At 36.1% G+C, this 21,528-nt stretch overlaps 1 protein-coding gene across 2 annotated transcripts in view; it reads left to right on the forward strand.

The window, feature by feature from the left end:
* The window catches only part of FAM149A (family with sequence similarity 149 member A), a 72,295-nt gene extending 56,669 nt beyond the window's left edge, over nt 1-15,626 (forward strand). For both annotated transcript variants that reach the window (XM_007496032.3, XM_007496033.3), the window contains exons 9-14: nt 3,675-3,778; nt 4,713-4,940; nt 7,694-7,814; nt 8,950-9,078; nt 9,166-9,244; nt 15,379-15,626. In XM_007496032.3, coding sequence (XP_007496094.1) covers nt 3,675-3,778; nt 4,713-4,940; nt 7,694-7,814; nt 8,950-9,078; nt 9,166-9,244; nt 15,379-15,452 — 735 coding nt within the window. In that variant the 3' untranslated portion in view covers nt 15,453-15,626. The remainder of the gene's footprint in view (nt 1-3,674; nt 3,779-4,712; nt 4,941-7,693; nt 7,815-8,949; nt 9,079-9,165; nt 9,245-15,378) is intronic.
* The last annotated feature ends 5,902 nt before the right edge of the window (nt 15,627-21,528 follow it).

The raw sequence follows: 21,528 nt of genomic DNA on the forward strand, positions 1-21,528 counted from the left end.
ATTCTTTTTGCATCTTGCATAAAATCTGGACTTTTCTGGCTCTGGATTATCTTTCTTGGTGGATTATACTTAATTTCCACAAATGCTTTCAGGAGTTTATACAACTTGTTGATTTTCTCTCATCTTCTACATTCATGCCTTGGCATGAGCTATCCTCTTCCCTCCCACCTCCTCTTCTTGGAACACTTAGATTCTTTCCATATTCTTTTGAAGAGGGTTTATTGCCAGATTAAAATTTTATATTTGATCTCCAAAGCAATTGGGAGTTACTTAAGACTTTGAAGAAAGAGAATATGGTCATATTTGGGTCCTAGGAAGACTTTTTTATTTTTAGTTTTATTTTTCACCTGTGGTGAGAAGGGATTAAAGAAGGGAACTACTGAAATAGGGAGATTAATTGGTGAATTGTTATAGTCAAGGCAATGAGAGTCTAAACTAGCTTGGTAGATACAAGAATAGATAGAAATGAATGGCTAAGAGTTAGATTATATAGAATGGACAAGTCTTAGAAACTGACAGATCAGAGAGAGGGAAATGTCAAGGATGGCTAAGATTAAGTATGTAGGCATGGGGAATGTCAGTATCATTAACAGAGACATTTGGAAGGGGGGCATATTTAGAAAGATGATATTTTATTTTAGACACGTTGAATGTGATATGTCAATGAGCTATCTGATTAGAGCTGTTCAGCAGGCAACTGGCCATGTGGCACTAGTATTGAGAAAGTAGCAATATAGATTACAGAACCAGGTGCAGAAAGTTGATAATTGATCCCATGGGCATTAATGAAATCACCAACTGAGAGTATGGAGAGACCCAGAACAAAGCATAAGGTTAAACTATATTTAAAAGAGAAACCAGTAAAGTAGTTTGTAAAGGAATTAGCTATATAGGAAGAAAACATGGTAAAGGGGAGTGTCATTGAAACCAAAGAGTAGGTAGAAGGTGACAGTCAGTAATGTCCCACTAGTCTTCAGAAAGGATTGAGAAAAGGCTACTGCTTTTGGTAGATAAGAGTTTATTTGTAACCTTGGGGAAAGCAGTTTCTGGTCATTAGTGGGATTAGGAATCTAAATGTAAAGGTCTGAGAACTGAGTGAGTGATGAGGAAGGGAACATGTTGGGAATAGCTACTTCTCTCTGGGCATTGGTCAGTGAAAAAAAGAAGAGATATATGACAATGGAAGACTGTGACATGTTTTCAGGAAGCAGAGAAGCAATCATTTGATAGGAGGTGATGTTAGAGGAAATGGTAGAAGAGCAGGTTCTTAGAAGAGGTAAGGAAGGATGGATGGGATCAAGATCAGCTAGGTGCACAGCAGATTGGGTTTCAGCAATCAGGACAATTAAATTTAAATCCAGCTTTAGACACTTACTAACTTAATTAACCTCTGCCTGCCTCAGTTTCCTGATCTATAAAATGGGGAGATAATAGCATCTTCTTCCAAGGGTTATTGTGAATATAATATTTGTAAAGTACTTTGAAAATCTTAAAAAAGCTCCACTAATTCTAGTTGTTGATGTTCTTATAAAGGGGTTGGACTTGTTGCCTTCTTTGGACATTGGAGTGGAGGAGAAAAGTAGGTGAAGAATTGAGTGGTTCTGAGATATGGAGTAAGCAAGATGAGGAAATTCACAAAAGATGATCTTAATTTTGTTAGTAAAGTAAGAAAAGAGAGAAAAGCAAATGAGGGAAGAATAGAGAGTTGTAAAAGAGAGGGCAATTTTGTAATCACTTCTGTGCAGAGCATAAAAGTAAGTTAGAGGAGAGTGAAAGGATGGCCATACAGCAGTGAGGGTGAAGATGAGTATAAATCATCTAAATCCGTGTATGTCCCCATCAGCACAATTCTGTGACTTCCTCAGTAGCCCAGGAGTAGAGTACAGATGGTGGATGGACAAGAGTGGCCCAGGGTTGAGAGGTGGCCAAGCATCAGGCATTGGCACAAAGCACCAAGGGTTTGGAGTTGCCCTGACTGTTTTTAGTACATTATTATCCTCTTTGCTTGGCAATATGTTCTTACAATTGAGGTTTTAAAAACAAAATAGGCAGAGACCCAAAACTATCTGTTAAATAAGCAAAACTGAATAAAATGGGGATTTAAAAACCAAAGCAATTGGCAATTATAAGGAATCTCATTATTTTGCCAACTCAGAATACTTCTACAAAGTACTTACATAATGTAACTTTATATTACATAAAAAATTCCCTAGGACATTAAGACTTGGAGTGACTTGCCTAGGATAACTAACACATGCAGACTGTAAGACTCAGGTTTTCCTAACTCTTCAGCCAGCTCTTCATCAGCTATGCCAGAGGTGTCAAACACAGGACTCACAATGATTTCAAGTACAGTCCCAAACCATATAAAAATGAAATTCCTACCCAATTTTAATGTTGATGTATTAATAAAAAAAAGAAATCTCTAGTCACATGTGGTTTTCTAAGTCAATATATAACCTACTGAGATCCTTATGTACAGTTTAGTGGTCCCTATTTCTGTTTGAATTTGGCACCAATGGACCACACCAAACTGCCTCATCTGGGGGGGGAGGGGGGACTGATCTTAAAAATATGCAAAATTGTATAAATTTATACATTTACATACACCTATTATATATAGACAATATAGATTAATATATATATATATATATTTTAAGTTGTAGTTATTGTTCAGTAGTTTCAGTTTTGTGTCCAGATTTCTATGACTCCATTTAGTGTTTTCTTGGTAAAAATACTGGAGTGCTTTGCCATTTCCTTCTCTAGCTCATTTTATGGATAAGGAAACTAAGGTAATCAGGGTTAAGCAGCTAGTAAGTGTCTGAGGCCAGACTCAAACTCAGAACTTCTTGATTCCAGATCTAGCATTGGAATGCTCAGGGAATTGACTAAGTACAAAACTCGTCTGATTTTGGTTGGTTCCTATCAATTAATTTTGTATATAAAGATTTCAAAGAATTAATTTTTTTATGTCTATTATTGCCAACCAACATTTTTCTTCGCTCCCCCAGACATCCAGCATAGAATGATTGCACCAATGCTTGAACTAAAATAGAATGCTAAAAAATTCCATTCGTTGCTTATAGATTATTCTTTTGACAATTTTATGGCAAAGGCAGATGTTAGCAAAGGATAGGTGTAACTATATTGTGACTTGTTCAACCCTTTATAATTGTGAAAATGCAGTCTTTTGATATGTGAGCAGATCCAGGATTTTATCAGTCTTGATGCTGTTTGGAATACCTCCATGTGTTCCTCATCATGTTTTATTCTTGTTCAATCCTACTCTCCTTCCATTGAATTCCCCTTGCCATAAACACTAGCGTTCTTTTTCTTGAAGTTTTAGTTGAACAGTTATTAGTGTATCTATTGGGAAGTTCATGTCCTCTAAAGACTTGCTCTGGTCCTAGATCATGGTATAGGGAGTTCTGGATTCTAGAAGTCTAGGTTTTCAGAGTAAAAACTTTCTTATGACCCTCCAAGCTGGAAAGACTGCAATGCAAATCCAGCAAAAGACTGGATTTGTCATCCAAAGACTATCAAGGCTATGTGTAGAATGACTCATTCTTCATTGAGAAACAGATTATTCCTATTTTTACTTTTGACCATAACAATTGATAAAGCTGATAAAGAATAAGTACTGTAATAACCTTTATTCTTATTTCTTTTTCTAGAGCCATCGCCTCTCCAGTAGTTTGAACAGTGATTTAAATGGTGTGATGACAATTCAAGCAAAGCCCCTTCAACAGAGATACCCAAATCTTTCAGACAAGACACTGTAAGTGAGAGAAATGACCCAGCTTCAGCTCTCACCTGACTATGGCCTTGGGGGAAAATCAGGATGTGAGAGGCACCATTTAGTCAGAAATAAATATGCCTAACTTCCTGACAGAGAGGCAGGGGATTGTAAAATTTATATGGATATTTCTTTGATACTAGGGGTCAAAAAGGCATAGAATATTAAAGCTAGAATGAGCTTCTGAAGTCAGTTAGTTCAAATCCCTAATTATACAAGTAAGGGAAAATGAGTTCAGGGGAGTTAAGTGACTCTAGTGATAGTGCCAGAACCCAAACTCAAGTTTCTTGACTCATGACCTCATGGAATGTTGTTGGAAGGAACTGTTAGAAATTACCTAATCCAGAGGTTCTTAACCTGGGGTCCATGGATACATTTTTGGGAGTCTAGGAACCCAGATGGGAAAACATTTACATTTTTATCTCAATATAATGTTTCCTTTATAATCCTATAGATTTTATTTTACACATCTCCAAATGTTTAGGAAAGGAGTCTACATAAAACTAAAAAAGGGAGTCCATAGCATTAAAAAAACTGAAGAACCTTAGGTCTAGTCTAATCCCAATTGAATTGAATTCCTTTCTCTACTCTCTTGCCTCCTAACCTCTGTGCAAAGCCTCAGAGAATCCAATTTTGTGACATAAATTGATCCACCTTTATTAGTGAAGAATAGGGCAATAAGAGTGGAAGTAATTGTTAGCTGACACAGCCTCAGGGTTAGTGTTCCATAGCATTAGAAGGAGGTGGGAAAAACAGATAAAATGAAGATGACAATATGGAGGAAACTCTTTAGTTCCACCCTTAAGATGCTGGTGGCATTTGTTTGTTTGTTTGTTTTTAATTATAGGCAAACAAGGGTTCTTTGCTGTAGATGGGAGCAACTTTGTACTGTAACTAATTTGAGATTTCTTCCTAGACACAATCAAGAAGACAGGTTACTAGTTGCAGGGTCCAGTGTTTCTTCCTCAGTCTGGAATCGGTTGGGGCAATTCTCAGATAACAGTATTCCATCCTCATCCCGGGGACCACATATACCTTTGAGGAAGACAGCAGTTCACAGGAGGTTGCCATCTCTTTCTTCAGAATTACATCAATCAAAAACCTCCAGTGTGCATGGTGATAAAGTTCTCAGGGGCACTAAGCTGTGAGTCTTGTTTTCTTCTTGTTTAACTGAATATTAACTTGGGCAAAGGTATTTTTTACCCCATTAGGACTGAGGGGAGAAAAAACTGAGCTGTGTTCTTGAAGGAGTTGAAATCTTAAGTGTCTTCCCTCTGAGGTTAATTCCAGTTTTTCCTATATGTATTTTGTTTGTACATTGTTGTTTGCATGTCTTCTGTCCCATTAGACCATGTGTTCCTTGAAAGCAGGGATTATTTTTTTTTACTTTCTTTGTATTCATGATGCTCAACACAGTGCCTAGCCCATAGTAGGTCATTAAATGCTTAATGATTATTTTTGTTCAATCATATTTGACTCTTCATGACCCAATGGATCATAGTATGTCAGGTCCTTCTATCTTCTACTGTCTCCCAAAGTTTGTTCAAACTCATATTCATTGCTTTCATGACACTGTACATCTCATCTATCATCCCTTTGCTATCAATCTTTCTCAGCATCAGAGTCTTTTTCAACAATATAAAGACAAGAGTCTTTATATGGTAAAAGTAAGCTTCAGATTCAGTATTTGTCCTTCCAATAAGTAGTCAGAGCTAATTTCTTTAAGTATTTTTTAAACCCTTACCTTTTGTCTTAATATCGATACCAAGCATTAGTTCCAAGGTAGAAGAGAGGTAAAGGTTAGGGAATGGGGACTGAATGTCTTGTCCAGAGCCACATAAATAGTAAATGTCTGAGGTCAGATTTAAATCTAGGACCTTCCATTTCCAGGCCTGAGTCTCTATCCACTGAGCCACCTATTGCCTAATCAATTTAAGTATTGACTAATTGACCTCCTTGCTGTTCAAAGGACTCTCAAAAGTCTTCTTCAGGACCACAGTTCAAAGGTGTTGATTCTGTGATGCTCAGCTTCCTCTATAGTCCAAATCTCATAGCCATACATTGCTACTGGAAAAACCATAGCTTTGACTGTATGTATAGACCTTTGTTGGCAGGATATCTTTGCTTTTTAGTTTGCTATCCATATTTGCCATAACTTTCCTTCCAAGAAGTCAGTGTCTTTTAATTTCATGGCTGCAGTCACCATCTGCAGTGATCCTTGAGCCCAAGAATATGAAATCTGACACTACTTCCATTTCTTCTCCCTCTGTTTGCCAGAAAGTGATGGAACCAGATGCCATAATCTAAGTTTAATGTTAAGCGTCAAGCCAGCTTTTATACTTTCTTCTTTCACTCTTTAAGAGGCTTCTTAATTCTTCTTCACTTTCTGCCATAAGAATGGCATTGTCTGTGTATCTGAGATTGTTGATATTTCTCCCAGTGAACTTAATTTTGTCCTGCTTATCAGTTAATATGATATACTCTTGCATATAAGTTAAACCAAGAGTGACAATATATTGTCTTATATACTCCTTTCTCTGTAACCTAAACCATTGTTAAATATTCAGTTCTAACTGTTGCTTCTTGATTTGAGTATAAATTATTTAAGATGTAAAAAGATGATCTGGTTCTCCCATCTCTTTGAGAACTTGCCATAATTTGTTGTGATGACGCTGTCAAAGGCTTTAGTGTAAGTAAATGAAGTGGTTGTAGATGTTTTCCTGGAACTCCCTTGCTTTCTCCATTATCCTGAAATGACAATTTGGCTCTGGTTCCTCTGCCTCTTCAAAAACCATCTTCTTGGCTCTTTGTTCACATATTGCTGAATCCTGCTTGCAGAATCTTAAGCATGACTTTGCTGATGTATGCAATGAGCACAATTTCTCAATAGTCTGAACATGTTTTGGCATTACCCTTCTTTAGGATAGAGATGTAAACTGACCATTTCCAATTTAGTAACCACTGGTGAGTTTTCCAAATTTGCTAGTATATTGAGTATAGTACTTTAAGACATTATCTTTTAGGATTTTTCAATAGCTCAGTTGGAATTGCATCTACTCCACTAGCTTTATTGTGAGCAATTCTTCCTAAGGCCCTCTTGACTTTACTCTCCTGGATGTATGGCTCTAGACCAGTAGCCACACCATTGTGGTTATCAGTGATGTTAAGCTCTTTCTTGTATAGTTCTCTGTATTCTTGGTATCTCTTCTTATGCTCTGCTCTTCTATGAAGTTATTATCACTTTTATCTTTTATCATGACCATTTTTGCATGAAGTATTCCCTTGATATCTCTGATTTTATTCAAGAGATATCTTGTCTTTCCTTTTCTATTGTTTTCTTCTATTTCTTTGCACTGTTCATTTAAGCAACACTTCTCTCCTTGCAATTCCATAGGATTCTTTATTCATTTTTCTTCATTCCTCAGCTATTTGTAAAGCTTCATCAGGAAGTCATTTTGCTGTCTTGCTCTTCTTTTTTAAGATGTTTTTTGTTGCTGTCTCCTTATAATACTGTGAACCTCTGACCATAGTTCTTCAGGTACTCTATCTACCAAATTTAATTCCTTAAATCTTTTCATTACCTCCACTACATATTCATAAAGGGTGTTATTTAGCTCATACCTATTCAATCTGATGATTTCTCCTACTTTCTTCAATTTAAGTCTAAATTTTCAACAAGAATCTCATGATCTGAGCCACAGTCAGCTCCAGCTCTTGTTTTAATCAACCTTTGGCTGTCAAGTATATAGTCTGATTTCATTGTTGTTCATCTGATAATGTCTGTCTTTTGGGTTGTTGAAAAAGTTTGCTATGAATAGTGAGTGACCTTGAAAAAACTCATATATGGTAGGTGCTTAATAAATCTTCATCTATTATGTGACTAATTGATTTTTCCAGGCAAATTGGCTCAGACTGCTTGTCCTCTCCATCCATTCAAGTGCCTCGAAACAAGTTACCACCCATAGGCTCAGAGACTGGGGAGCAGAATGTTGCTACTCCTGGATCCCGCCAAGCCTATGTAAGACTTACTTTGCTATTTGCTAATGAAGCTATTGAGAGGTACTAGAGCATAGAGGAAGAGGGGCTCTCCTTATAGTGAGAAGACAAGTTTAATTCCAGTCTCCAGAACATACTGGCTATATTACTTGGGGCAAATCACCTAACCAGGAAGTTCTACTAAGATACTCTAAGATGCAGATGAACTGCCCTCTGCATCCATAGAAGTTGTTAACACACCAGGAATTCCTTAGCTAGCTGCTGAAGACACACGTCCAGACAACTAAAAACAAATGTAGCAATTAACTGATCTTTGGGAAGAACTTGATGCTTATCACAAAAAGCTATAACAAAACAGAATGCTATGAAGGGCTCTACTCAAAATCATTTTCCTGAGCTTTTCAGGGACTACCATGTAAATGAATTAAAATCAATTAATTTTAACTTTTTAAATAGAGGAAAACACTTGTTCATGGTAATGGAATCATGGAACTGAATGAATGTGTCCAGATGTCAACATTTGGTTAAATAAATTATGACTTTAAGAGTAAGTTTCACTGAGAAAGGGATGCCTCCTACTGACTCCTTTGCAGAAGTTGGAGGGGTGAATGAACTGTGGACCCAGAACATTGTGTATAACATCAGTGGATTTTTAAAAATGTATTGATTAGTGCTGATAAGTTCATTTTTTCCCTTCTTTTTCTCCTTTTAAAAAATCTCTTTGTTAGAGGAGAGAGAGGAAGAAAGAATATTGGGAAAATTGGGTGATATTAAAACCAAAGATATCAGTGAAAATTTATTTTAAAAACCAAGTCATCCTAGCATTGTGGCTTACATGACCTCTATGCTCAGTAAACAATTCATAGGACCATTAGATAATAGGATTATGAATTTTAAAGGGTCTCAGTGAACTCTCATTTGACAGATGAGAAAACAGAGATCTAGGGAGTTGAAAGTTATACAAGTTTTGTGGCCAGGAATCAAACCCAGGTTTTCTGACTCCAAGCCCGCTTCTATTTCCACTATCCACTTTATTAGGAGCTCAATAAATATTTATGGAAAAATAAAAGGAATGAGTCGAGTGTTTTATCAAGATTGTTCAGCTAACTATGTTAATGATCAAATTTGTTGTAAACTTGAATTTACTGTTTATTCAGCACAGAGGACGATATCCCTCAAACCAAGTGTTAAGCGCTATTCCTGGCAATATTGAAAGACCTCCTCTTCGGGAAAGGACTGTTATCTCAGAGCAATTTTCAAGACCTAGTACCACTCACACCTTCAGGGTAGGACCTATTCTGGCTTTCATCAGAGATTGTTTTTTTTAATAATTCAAAATGTAAACATTTCTTTCCTCCTTTTTCTCCCAACAGTCTGATACTCCTTACAAAAGGTCACTGACACCAATGGAATTTGTAAACCATACATGGACAGATCAAGGTTTTATAACAAGTGAGTAAAGTTTTGAAATATACCATATTTTAAAATACTCAGAGTAGTTCTGAATGGCTTTAATTTTTTTTTCTTAGCTTAGAGCCACCTGGGAGTCACATTTTTTTTTGTAGGGCTGGAATAACCAGTGCCAAAGAATACACAAAGGACTATTTATTTTAGGAGCAAAATTTCCCTGTTGAAGTATTCTAGCTAGCCTGGTTAATCAATCTCATTATAAACAGATGAAAAACTGCCTCTCCTTTGTGAAATAAAAATCTCTCATAATTTCCCATGGTGACAAGTCTCTGATTTTATTACTATCCATCACCATCTACTGAACTGAAATCTGATGTATGATTTCTAATAGAAATCACAAAAAAAAGGCAGTGTGGTATTGAGTTAGAGATGGAGTCTGAGGATTGGGGTTCAGATCCAGCTCTAATACTTACAATGGTGTAAGAGAGTTTACTAGATGATTGAAGGTACCTTCCAGCTCCTAATTCTATGATTCTATGAACTAAGGAAAATCCAAGCCAGTTATTAAAACAATAATATATTTTTTGTATGAGGAGGTATATATATTGAATAAGGAGCATGGCATAGTGGAACTAGGAAAACCTGAATTCAAGTCTTGCTTCTGAAATCTACTGGCTGTGTGACCTGGGTAAGACACCAGACTTTTAGGTACTTTAGGCAACTCTGTAAGATAACAAGTTTCAGAAAAGATTCAGATCTGTGTTTTTATAAGGAAATTCTTATCTAGGAGTTCTTTCTACCAGTGAGATCACAGGACCAGTCCCTAACCTATCTGTATGGAGCTATTGATGGCTAATTAATTTTTCTCACTAATTTTTCTTGCCACTTAGTGGATGAAATCCTTCCATTCTACCCAGATTATAGTTATGCCTATTTTTCTGGTTTGTTGAATAAATACCTTTAAGTATTGATACTATTTATATTTAAGCTGTTTAGAATGTGAGTCTTTCTAAAGATGAATCATACATTTTCTTCTTTAATTAACAGACTATTATTTCAATATAATAATAATGCAGGATCCAACACAGTGGTTGGAATGCTAGACTTGGAGTTAGGAAACCCTAACTTTAGACACTAGCTATATGACCCTGGGCAAGTCACTTAATTTATGTTTGCCTCAGTTACCTCAACTGTAAAATAAAGATAATAATGGCACCCACCTTGAAGGGTTGTTGTGAAGAACAAATGAGATATCTGTAAAACTGTTTAATACAGTGGTTAGCACATAGTAGGAATGGTGTTGTTTTTCAATTATGTCAGATTCTTCATAACCCAATTTGGGATTTCCTTGGCAAAGATACTGGAGTGGTTTGCTATTCCTTTCTCCACTCCTCCTTAGATGGGAAACTGAGACAAACAATATTAAGTGACTTAAACAGGGTCATATAGCTAGCAAGTGTCTGAGGCCAGATTTGAACTCTGGAATTTGAGTTTTCCTAACTCCTGGTACAGCACTCTATGCACTGCACCACCTAACTTCACCAGCAAGGTACTATATTGATGCTTGTTTTTTTTCCTCCTTAGTCTAAAAGTTTATAGTTTCATGAACATGGGTAGTTCTTCCACTGATAAAAATTTCATTGCCTCTGTAAATAACTTGATAGACTGAATCCTTTCCTCTTGTGGTTGATATTTATAGTGACTGAAAAGGATCAAAAGAAGATAAAACCTATTTAAAACATCAGTAAATAAATAGAAAAAAATTGGAAAGTATTATTAACATGAAAAAGAAGCCTTTTTTTTTTTTTACTGATTCACCTTAACGTTAGTGCCTTCCTCTTGAGATTATTTCTAATGTGTGCTGTAAATATCTTTTTTGGACATAGTTTTTTATGTTTTTTTCACCCTAGATTTTTAGCTCTTTGAATACTGGAAGTATTCGATTACAGACCCTAAGGATATATATGTACTAGAAAAGGATGTGGGCAGGCTATACAGTGAGAGGGAATATAACAAAGCAACAACCCATATGATATACTGGCATTCCCAAAATATTAACAAGAATCAAAGGAATACTTTCTACTCTCCCTAATTTCCATAGTATTTACTAGTTTCTTTTTGAGGTCAGCTCAAACAAACCACTGCCAGCACGAAGTTTTCTCTGATTTCTCAGCTGTTCATTCCTCTCCCCACAACTTGTTCTGTATTTATTTTATATATACTAATATGCATGGGCTTATATATACAGCCATCACTAGGTCATAATCCAAGCTTTTCCAGTTTGGTTTGACTTCTTAGAGCTTGACTGCTAAGCCAGCATAGCCTTTGACAACAGAGAATTACCTCCATGCCATAATGGAAGAGGATTTTATGGAGGGAGTAGATTCTGTTGAACAAAAGATACTGGGGAATGAGCATGAAATTTGGAGTCAGGCAATATGGGTTAAACTTTTGGCTCTGTAGACTAGTTAGTACATGGGCAGCCTTGGTCAAAGCACCTAACTCTTTTGACCCTCCTCTGTCAATTAAGGAGTTTGGAAGAGAAAACCTTCTAAAGTCCTTTCTAACTTAAAGCTTATGGTTCTATGCAACCTAATTTTACCTGATCATGGTATATTATCACTGCAAGTATGTCTTCAGGAGCTATTAATTTTTTTTTGAAAATTATATTAATTGATTAATTTAGAATATTTTCCCATGGTTACATGATTCATGTTCTTTTCCTCCCCTCCACCTATCCTTCTCCCATAGCCATCACACAATTCCACTGGGCTTTACATGTGTCATTAATCAAGACCTATTTCCATATTATGGATATTTGTACTAGGGTGCTTGTTTAGAGTCTACATACCCAATAATGTCCCCCTTTACCCATGTGATCAAGCAGTTGTGTTTCTTCTGTGTTTCTACTCCCATAGTTCTTTCTCTGGATGTGGATAGTGTTCTTTCTCATAAGTCCCTCAGAATTGTCCTGGATCATTGCATTGTTGTTAGTAGAGAAGTCCATTACGTTTGATTGTGCCACAGTGTATCAGTCTCTGCATGTAATGTTCTCCTGGTTCTGCTCCTTTCGCTCTGCATCAATTCCTGGAGGTCATTCCAGTTCACATGGAATTTCTCTAGTTCATTATTTCTTTGAGCACAGTAGTATTCCATTACCCACAGCTATTCAGGTGCTATTAAGATATGTGTGATTATTATTGTGATAAATACTGGTAAAATTTTTTAAAAAGTATTCCTATGATGACCTCAATTTCTGTGATTCTCCAATTGGTCTGTTTTCTGCATCTTCCTTAGTGGTGGTGTTAGCTCTCAGTTCTGGTTGTTGGTTGCTAAGGGAAACCAAATGACCCTTACTGTGAAATCAAAAATATTAATTTTTCTTTTCCTTTTTTCAAATAGCAAACATTTTATTTTTTCCCCTCTTATTCCCTCTATTAAAAAAATGGAACCCTTGTAACAAGTAACAATAATTTTTCACAAACTACCAAGTCTGTTGACACCATGACTAAGGGTTTCTTCCCTTCTCTTCTTTGTAGGCAAAGTGTGTTCCCTTTATTGTTAACATGGCTGATAAGTAAGATACTATTTTATCAAGTATTGTTTAATATACAATAACTAGAAATGTATCAAGATTTTATATATTTTTCAGCTGGCAGAGCTGTAAATAACTCAGTTCTTCAACCCTTCTCTCCAAGGGGAAACTTCTGAATCCTCTTTATACTGCTTCTAAAAGGAACTGGAGGAGGTATAAGGAGATACTCTAGGAGTGGGAAGTAGTTCTATTAAAAACTGTTGTGGTTGTCTCTAGTGAAAGAAGGTAAAGTTGTCCAGAGCCACCTTCTATGTAGCCAGAGGTAGTAGAAACTTCCTTCCTTGTTTCCAGAGTTTGTAGCTAAACTTCTGAATATCTCCCAGGTTATGAGTTGAAATAGAGAGATCCCACAATACCCCAACAACTGCAGAAAAGTCCAGAGCTGATGCCTGTGATGTAATTGTAGAAGACATTACTTCTTACCCATTGGACAGAGCTCTTATAGTATTTAAGATTTTTTCCACGTTTTGGTTTTTAAAAAACAAAAAGAGGTCATGGGAACCTATATTATTTGTTATCATTTGTTCATCTTTTCTAGAGACATTTAAAAATTATCTTTTTTAAAATTGATTTTTGTTATTTTCAATGACCTTCATTCCTGAAATTATCCCTTCTTTTTCCAACTCAGTAAGCCATTCTTTGCAGGGACAAAGATAGGAATAAGGTCTGGACCTGTGATTTCCCTTGTATAAGGAACTCCAAAGTAGCATCTTCTTTGAAACTTCTGGTCTCAAAAAGTTTCCTAGAACAGGTGGTTAGTTACTATACTGAAGTGTCTACTTACTTCTTACCATTTGACAAATAATAGCAAGTATTATGTTATGCTATTGTGTCCCTTTGTCTCATGGTCCTAGATACAACTCTCCTGTAAGAGTTCCAATTATAATATACAATTCAAGTCCTCTTTAATTGAAATGTAACATAACTTTACATCATCAGTAAGGCACAATCCAAACACATAAACAGGAAGAGATTAAATTTTTTTTCCTTTTATTACTATGAAGTTGACAAGCATTAACAAACACAAACATTTCCATCTTCAAAGAACAGGAAAAAAAGAATCACATAGGAAATTGTGAATCCCTACTTTTTATAGCTTTAAAAACACACATATATATATTTCAAATTTAACATGGGAGTTCCAACATTGCTTTGCTTGTCTGGGTCCCATTCTAAATTTTCTTTGCTCTCTTATTTTTATTTTTTAATGCTTCATCAATGTTATTTTCTTTCTTTTTTTGATATGATTATCATTAACTCCACTTCCTTTCAAAAGAAAAGAAACTATTCATCAAGAAACTAATAAACTTAAAAAAAATTTCCCCTCCCTCCTATGCTGCCCCCTCTTCAAGAAGACAGGCTTATGCATCTATTATCATAGAATATGTCTTTCCCTGTGCATCATGTTGTGAAACAAGACACATATTGCTTATATTAGAGAAAAATTCATGGAGGAAATAAAGTGAGCAATGGTACTCGTAAGGACTCCTCTGCTCCTTCTGTGATAGTGGAGGAGATGCTTTTTCATCATGAGTCCCTTGGAGTTGTCCTGAATCCTTGTCTTATTAATAACAATTAAGTTATTCACAGTTAATCATCATATATTATCATGGTTATTGTTTATGATGTTCTCCTTCTTCTACACACTTCACTTTGTGTCACTTCATATGTCTTTCCAGATGTTTTTAATGATTATCTTGTTTGTCATTCCTTATTTCTTAATAGGAATGAGTGTTATACTTGTCAAAAGCTTTTTCTGCATTTATTGATATAATCATATGATTTTTGTTACTTTTTTGTTGATATAATCAATTATATCAATAATTTTCCTGATATTAAAAGCATCCTTGCATACCTGGTATAAATCCTGTTTGATCATAATGTTTAGATTTTTAAGGTCTTTGGTTCATTCAGTCAGTATATAGCAGAGACAGGAATTGAACCCAAATCTGTCTGGTTCTGAAGTTGGCTTTCTATCCACTCTGACATGCTTCCACTATTCTTTGTAACAAAGCTTAAAACAGAAAGAGGTAAAACAACAACTCAGCAAAACTAATCAATAATGACCATATGTTGGCATACCATTATTTTATCCACTATGTACAGTTCCACAAGCAACACTCTTAGGACGTTGTGTTATAGATGAGTTGTCAAATATGTGATGTTGTGGGGCATTTCCACACTGGAAGGTTCCCACTGTCAATGAGCCAACAAACATTAAGTACCTGTGATATGCCAGGCCTACAATATTATGTGATGCAATGATGAAATAAGAGGTCAGGACAAAAAAAAAAGAGAGAATTCAATATGTCATTACAATTATTTTCAGTAAAAAGGAATATGTTTAAAAATGAAATCACAATATTATGTGATGCAATGATGAATAAGAGGTCAGGACCAAAAAAAAAAAGAGAGAGAATTCAATATGTCATTAAATTATTTTCAGTAAAAATGAATATGTTTATGAACTTAATCATGGACTTTGATGGGGAAAAAAACCAAAGCACCCACAAAGACCTTAGTTTGAATCTTTTTTGAGATCTTTATCTTTTTTAGACTTTCCTTTTATTTGTAATTTCAGGTTCACAGCATCTACATAAATCTTATCAAAGAAATACCTCAACTTCAAAAAGGAGATTTCCAGTGGCTTCCTGATACAACTTGGCCCATCAGTCATTGTGTTCAGTGAAATCTGCCTAGTGTCAATTTAATCTTTATCACATGAGGTATAAGAGCAAGTATTATGCTATGTCCTTTTTTCTTATGGTCATGGAAACAAGACTCCTGGAGAAATACCATCATAATAAATATGTCCATTTTCACCTAGAATGTGCCATAATTTTGTATCATCAATAAAACTCGATCCAAACATACACACAGACTTTTGGGGTTTGGGGTATGGGATGTACTTGTATTATTCTACTTCTTATTTGCAAAGATATGACCTGTGTGGAACTGGGCAAATTCTTGAATATCAGTTTGATTCAGCTGTTAGTTGACCTCTGTTCTAATTCGTCTACAGGATTTGTGATTCTTAAGAAGAGAACAAACCAGCTTCATAATTTTTTATCTTAGTGTACTTACTTTTTCTTATTAGAGCATAATTCCACTAAAATTTTATAGCATTTTCCCTCATTTGAACCCTGGACCTCCCATCTCCAGACCTGACTCTCAATCCACTGAGCCATCCAGCTGCCTCCTATAAAAGTATTTTAAAATATGAAATAAAAAATTGGGACTTTGAGGACTTGACAGTCTCTGACAAGTGAAATCAAATCCTTTCAGTTGTTCAACTGTTTCCTACTTGTACCAAACAGACAAGTCTTTGCCCAGAGCTGTAAGGCAGTGTGAGATTGAAAGATAAGTGAGCTAATGTTTATATGAAATTAGATTCCTTAGAACAAGGGTGCCATGTAAACACAATCATCTAGATTTAAGAAAACACTTGGGACAGTGTTTCATAAACCAATCACTATAAGAAATCACTGATTTATCTCAAGGAATTTTCTTCTAAGAAAATTAATATTGTGTTTTAATTCTTTTAAGGTGTATTTGTATTTTAGTTACCATCATGTTATTTAAGTTCCATTGTTTTACCTCAGATCATAGGAAAAAAGGCCTTCAGATATAATAAAAAAGATGGTGGTGAGGACAGAGGAGGCGGGTTGTGGAAGGGAGAGATGCAAAATAATGAAATGTCAGCAGGAATTACTGGGTTTAATTTCTAAGGGAAATAATTATGCCAACATATTTTGATGTTAACTGAGGTGGTTCTTTAAATTAAGATACTTATTCATTTTTATGGCATCATATATGGTTTATATAGCATTGTATACAGTTGATGTAATGTATTTTAATTTTCAGTGTTTTCTTTCTGATGGACAGAAATCATTGGCATTTGTTTCTGAATTTATTAATAAAGTAAAAATAGATCAGCAGAACAGCTTTTCAGAACCAACGAAGTTTAAAAACAGGATCCTCTTTGCTCTCAGCATCTCCATGCAATCTGAATACTTTGTGGGCTACAATGCTGATGCATTCCTTTATGGTCTTCTAGGCTAGATCTGTCAAAGGTTGGTCCCTGGCAGTCTAGGTTCAACAATTAGAATAAAATGAAGTACTCAGAGGTCATTCAACAGTTAACAGAAGGAAATTTACTTAGCCATGGAAGGAGAATGATATTTAATGAAGATATGAATCACAGAGGGCACAGAGAATTGAAATAGTTAATTAAAACTCCCTGGTTGCTATGTTGTCCATTATGGTTCAACAGCCAAGCTTCAGAGAAAGTCTACAAATCCTTGAAGTTTATATCAAACAATCAAAAATGATATTAACAGCTAGAACCTTTTAGCCTACTGAGCTAACCAAATTTCAAGCATAGTTTCAATACCTTTAAGGAAAAACTAACCTAACTTGCATGGAGGCTAGAGGTTAGGATACTGGTCTAACCATATGTGACTGCATGGCACCCTGGGTTAGTTCCCAATTTTTTCATTCATTCATGAATTCCCAAAAGTGGCAGATATGTTCATAAAGACAGAAAAATTAAGGTATATATAGATAAAAATGCATAGCAAAAGCTATAGCCTCTGATGAGTCCCACCATTGTAAAAGGGGACTATTATCCATTCTGTGTGAGCCAAGGCTTGGTAGAAGGAAGAGGGATGTTCTTGAAGAAGGGGAATTGATCAAGGAAAATGGAGGAGTGGCAGCGGCAAGCAGCACCAACAGACCAGGAAAAGCTAGCAAATAGCAGAGCTGAAGGAATTAGAGGAAAAAAGGAACTAGCTCTGTTCTACAATTATTAATAAATTCAACTGCTTTCATTGGAAAAAAGTGAATCATGATTTTCAGAAAAGAGACTAAACTGTTTATATCTGAAGGGGAAAATGGGCCACCCAAAATGCAATAATTGCTCTTTGACTTTATGAAGCAAATGAAAGATTTTATTTTATTCATATTTCTGGAGTATGTATTGCTACATTATAAAAACCAGAAAATAGCATGTGTAACACCTTTGGTGTTGATCTAAAAAGACAAACCAAGGACTGAATGAATTCCTTTCTTGCTCTTAAGATAGTCAAATTAAACCCTTTTTAATGGGGCAGTCTGGAAATGCTTATTAATGTGTATTCTATTAAGCAAGGAAGTCAGTCTCAAAAACTTAAACTGATACCTACACGGACACCTGTTTATCCCTCATTTTGGCTTCGTGTTGTTCTGTGGGCCTTCTTGCACTTCATTATATTTTCTTCCCCTTTTCTCAAATTATGACAGAGGTAAGAAGTACATAGGAGGGTCATAGAGAGAGGCTCAAAGAGAAATATTGCATGTGCGGTTACGCTGACTTTATGAAACTCTCAGTCTTTTATTTTCTCAGGATGTGACAAAAACCTATTCTTCCCCCATCTGGCTGTTGTGCTGCACTGTTAGATTAACTATGTGATGAGCAACATGTACTTATTGCCACTGTCACCATATACACTGCACTGCAGTATTTCAGGGATCTATGATCCTATTGCTCTGTCTGTCTGTCTCTCTCTCTCTCTCTACACACACACACACACACACACACACACACACACACACACACACACACACACACACACACAATGACCTCTTTATGTCTTACTGAGTAGCCATGAGCTACTGAGGCTGAAAGATCCATCATTTGACAGAGCAGCCACCATGTTAATTAAAGTCAAATGCCAATATTAGTCAAAGATTTTTAAAGAATTATTTTTAAAGGCTAGTTATGCCCTCTGCCTTGTCTCTGTTGGTGCTCAGGCATTCATTTTTGTCCAACCCTTCATGACCCTTGGACCATACTGTTCATGACATTCTTCTGGCAAAGATACTGGAATAGTTTGCTAGTTCCTTCTTCAATAGATTAATGCAAACAGGGGTTAAGTGAATTCCTGGAGTCATATAATCAGTAAGTGTCTGAGACTGAATTTGAACTCAGGTCTTTTGACTCCAGGCCCAGTACACTGAGTCACCTTTATGTCTCCACCCTGCCTCCTACCTTCCTGCAACTTTATCTCTTACTTTGGAAATTTTAACTGAAATAATACTACTTTTTAAAAATAATCTGGAAATAATAAGACATTCAGACATTTTATTCTCTCAGTTCCTGGGATTACCCAAAACAAACTCCTCCAACTCCTGACTGTTGCTCACTACTTGAGGACCCCTGGCAAGTCTCATTGACTCTCTTGACCTTGAGTTCCACATCTATAATATGAAAAGTTTGAATTAAATTACATCTATGGTCCCCTTTAGCTCTAAATCCAGGAGGTCCTGCCCCTCCACACTTGTTTTTATATCTTCTGTTCTTAGGAAATAGCGATAGCTTGGAAAATTTTTTAATTTGGTTTACATACACCAAATATAGAATTATCTTTAAACTAAAATGTTGTTTTCATCCTTGGTTTGATTTAATTCAATTCAACAAATACCTGTTATTTGTCCGCCATGTGCAGGACACCATGACTAGTTAACGGAGATGGTGAAGAGGGAGAAAAAAATACTCTACCTCTAAGGAGCTTATAATTCAGGCAGGAAGAGGTAGGTCCACAAATAAGCATAAATATTACTTGGAAAATGACCACTGAACAGAAATGAAAAGTATTATGAGATTTTTGAGGAAAATGAAAAGATGTTTTGAAGGAGACCTTGAATAATTTTAATATTCCAACCATTGGACAGATATTAAGTTCTGGACAGCATATTTTAAAAAGGACACTACTAAACTGGACTCAGAAGAGGGCAGTAAGGATTATGAAGCCTGGAGAAGTCTTAAGAGGAAGGATATCTTTCTTCCAGTATTTGAAGAACTAACATATGAAAATAAGATTACATGTGTGCTGTGGGACAACAGAGGGCAGCTAGATGGTTCACTGGATGTAGCACTGGGCTTGGAATCAGGAAGATTCATCTTCTTGGTTCCAAATCTGGTCTCAGATATTTACTGGACAGGTGACCATGGGCAAGTTGCTTAGACAACCAGGAAGTGAGCCTTCGGTTCCCTGACCTCATCAAGTCATGAAGATTATCTGAATGCTTTTTAAAGGAAAAACTAGCCTAACTTGTATGGGGTTGGTATTGTTCCTTCCACATTCCTAAAGAAAGGCACCATGGCCCAGGGCAGCCTACACCTGCTCTGAAGTGGGAGTCAATAAAGCTGGTCCCTTGAACAAGAAAACAAGGTTACAAACTATTTCTGCTTCCCATCTCAGATGCACGGGGTCTCCACAGAACTAAATGGAATATACATTTGGAAAATTATTTATGTAGATTGAAATGGCCCACAAACTCTGCCAAGTAGCTGTATATAATCAACAACTAGTTGATTAGAATGGGGCTACCCTACATATAAGACATATAAATTGCTTAGATTCACAATTATGATAAAACTCCTCACATCAATAATTAGACATAACCTAGGTCTCTGGTCGAGGGTCTCTTGACAGCAAGTACAGTGGTTTAGTTCCCAGTCACACAGTACCAGGTTCAGTATCAAAGGATACTCAATTTCCACATTACTGCCTTCCTTAGAGTGCTCAGAAAAGAGCAAAAGGACATACAATTGCCCAGGGGTATTTAACATATCATTAATCTCCTATTTACATTGTGTTATGTTCCCCAGTGGGCAAACAGAGGAAGCCATGGGTAAAATCATTCAGACCAAAGTGGGTAAAGTGACATCAGTTCCCTGGAGACACAAGGCAACAACTAAGCAAACAAATGACCCCTGCCTTAGTAAGTAATCAAAATAAAAACATTTCTGAAAACCCCTACCAACTTTTCACTCTTTCTCTCTCCCTTAGTCTCTCCCTCTGCCCCCTCTGTCCCTCTCTTCCTTCCTCTCTCTCTCTCTCTCTCTCTCTCTCTCTCTCTCTCTCTCTCTCTCTCTCTCTCTCTCTTCTCTCTCTCTCTCTCTTTCTCTCTTCCTTCCTTCCTTCCTTCCTTCCTTCCTTCCTTCCTTCCTTCCTTCCTTCCTTCCTTCCTTCCTTCCTTCCTTCCTTCCTTCCTTCCTTCCTTCCTTCCTTCCTTCCTTCCTTCTTCTTCCTTCCTTCCTTCCTTCCTTCCTTCCTTCCTTCTTTCCTTCCTTCTTTCTTTCTTTCTTTCTTCTTTCTTTCTTTCTTTCTTTCTTTCTTTCTTTCTTTCTTTCTTTCTTTCTTTCTTTCTTTCTTTCTTTCTTTCTTTCTTTCTTTCTTTCTTTCTTTCTTTCTTTCTTTCTTTCTTTCTTTCTTTCTTTCTTTCTTTCTTTCTTTCTTTCTTTCTTTCTTTCTTTCTTTCTTTCTTTCTTTCTTTCTTTCTTTCTTTCTTTCTTTCTTTCTTTCTTTCTTTCTTCTTCTTCTTCTTTCTTTCTTTCTTTCTTTCTTTCTTTCTTTCTTTCTTTCTTTCTTTCTTTCTTTCTTTCTTTCTTTCTTTCTTTCTTTCTTTCTTTCTTTCTTTCTTTCTTTCTTTCTTTCTTTCTTTCTTTCTTTCTTTCTCCCCCCCTCTCTCCCACTGTCTCCCTGTCTCTCTTTTCCTTTTCCTCTTACTTTTAGCTTTACTTACCACACCTCTATTGCCTTACCTTACCTTAATTATTTACTTACTACACTAGCTACTCTGTTACTATATTCTCTTATAATAAAGCTTGTTTCCTTGAAATGGAGTCAAATTGAGCCATCAATCAATTCTTTGAATGAGATTCAATAACCTTACTCAAATCAGTATC

This window comes from Monodelphis domestica, chromosome 6, assembly GCF_027887165.1.
Source record: "Monodelphis domestica isolate mMonDom1 chromosome 6, mMonDom1.pri, whole genome shotgun sequence".
In the NCBI taxonomy this organism is placed as follows: Eukaryota; Metazoa; Chordata; class Mammalia; order Didelphimorphia; family Didelphidae; genus Monodelphis; species Monodelphis domestica.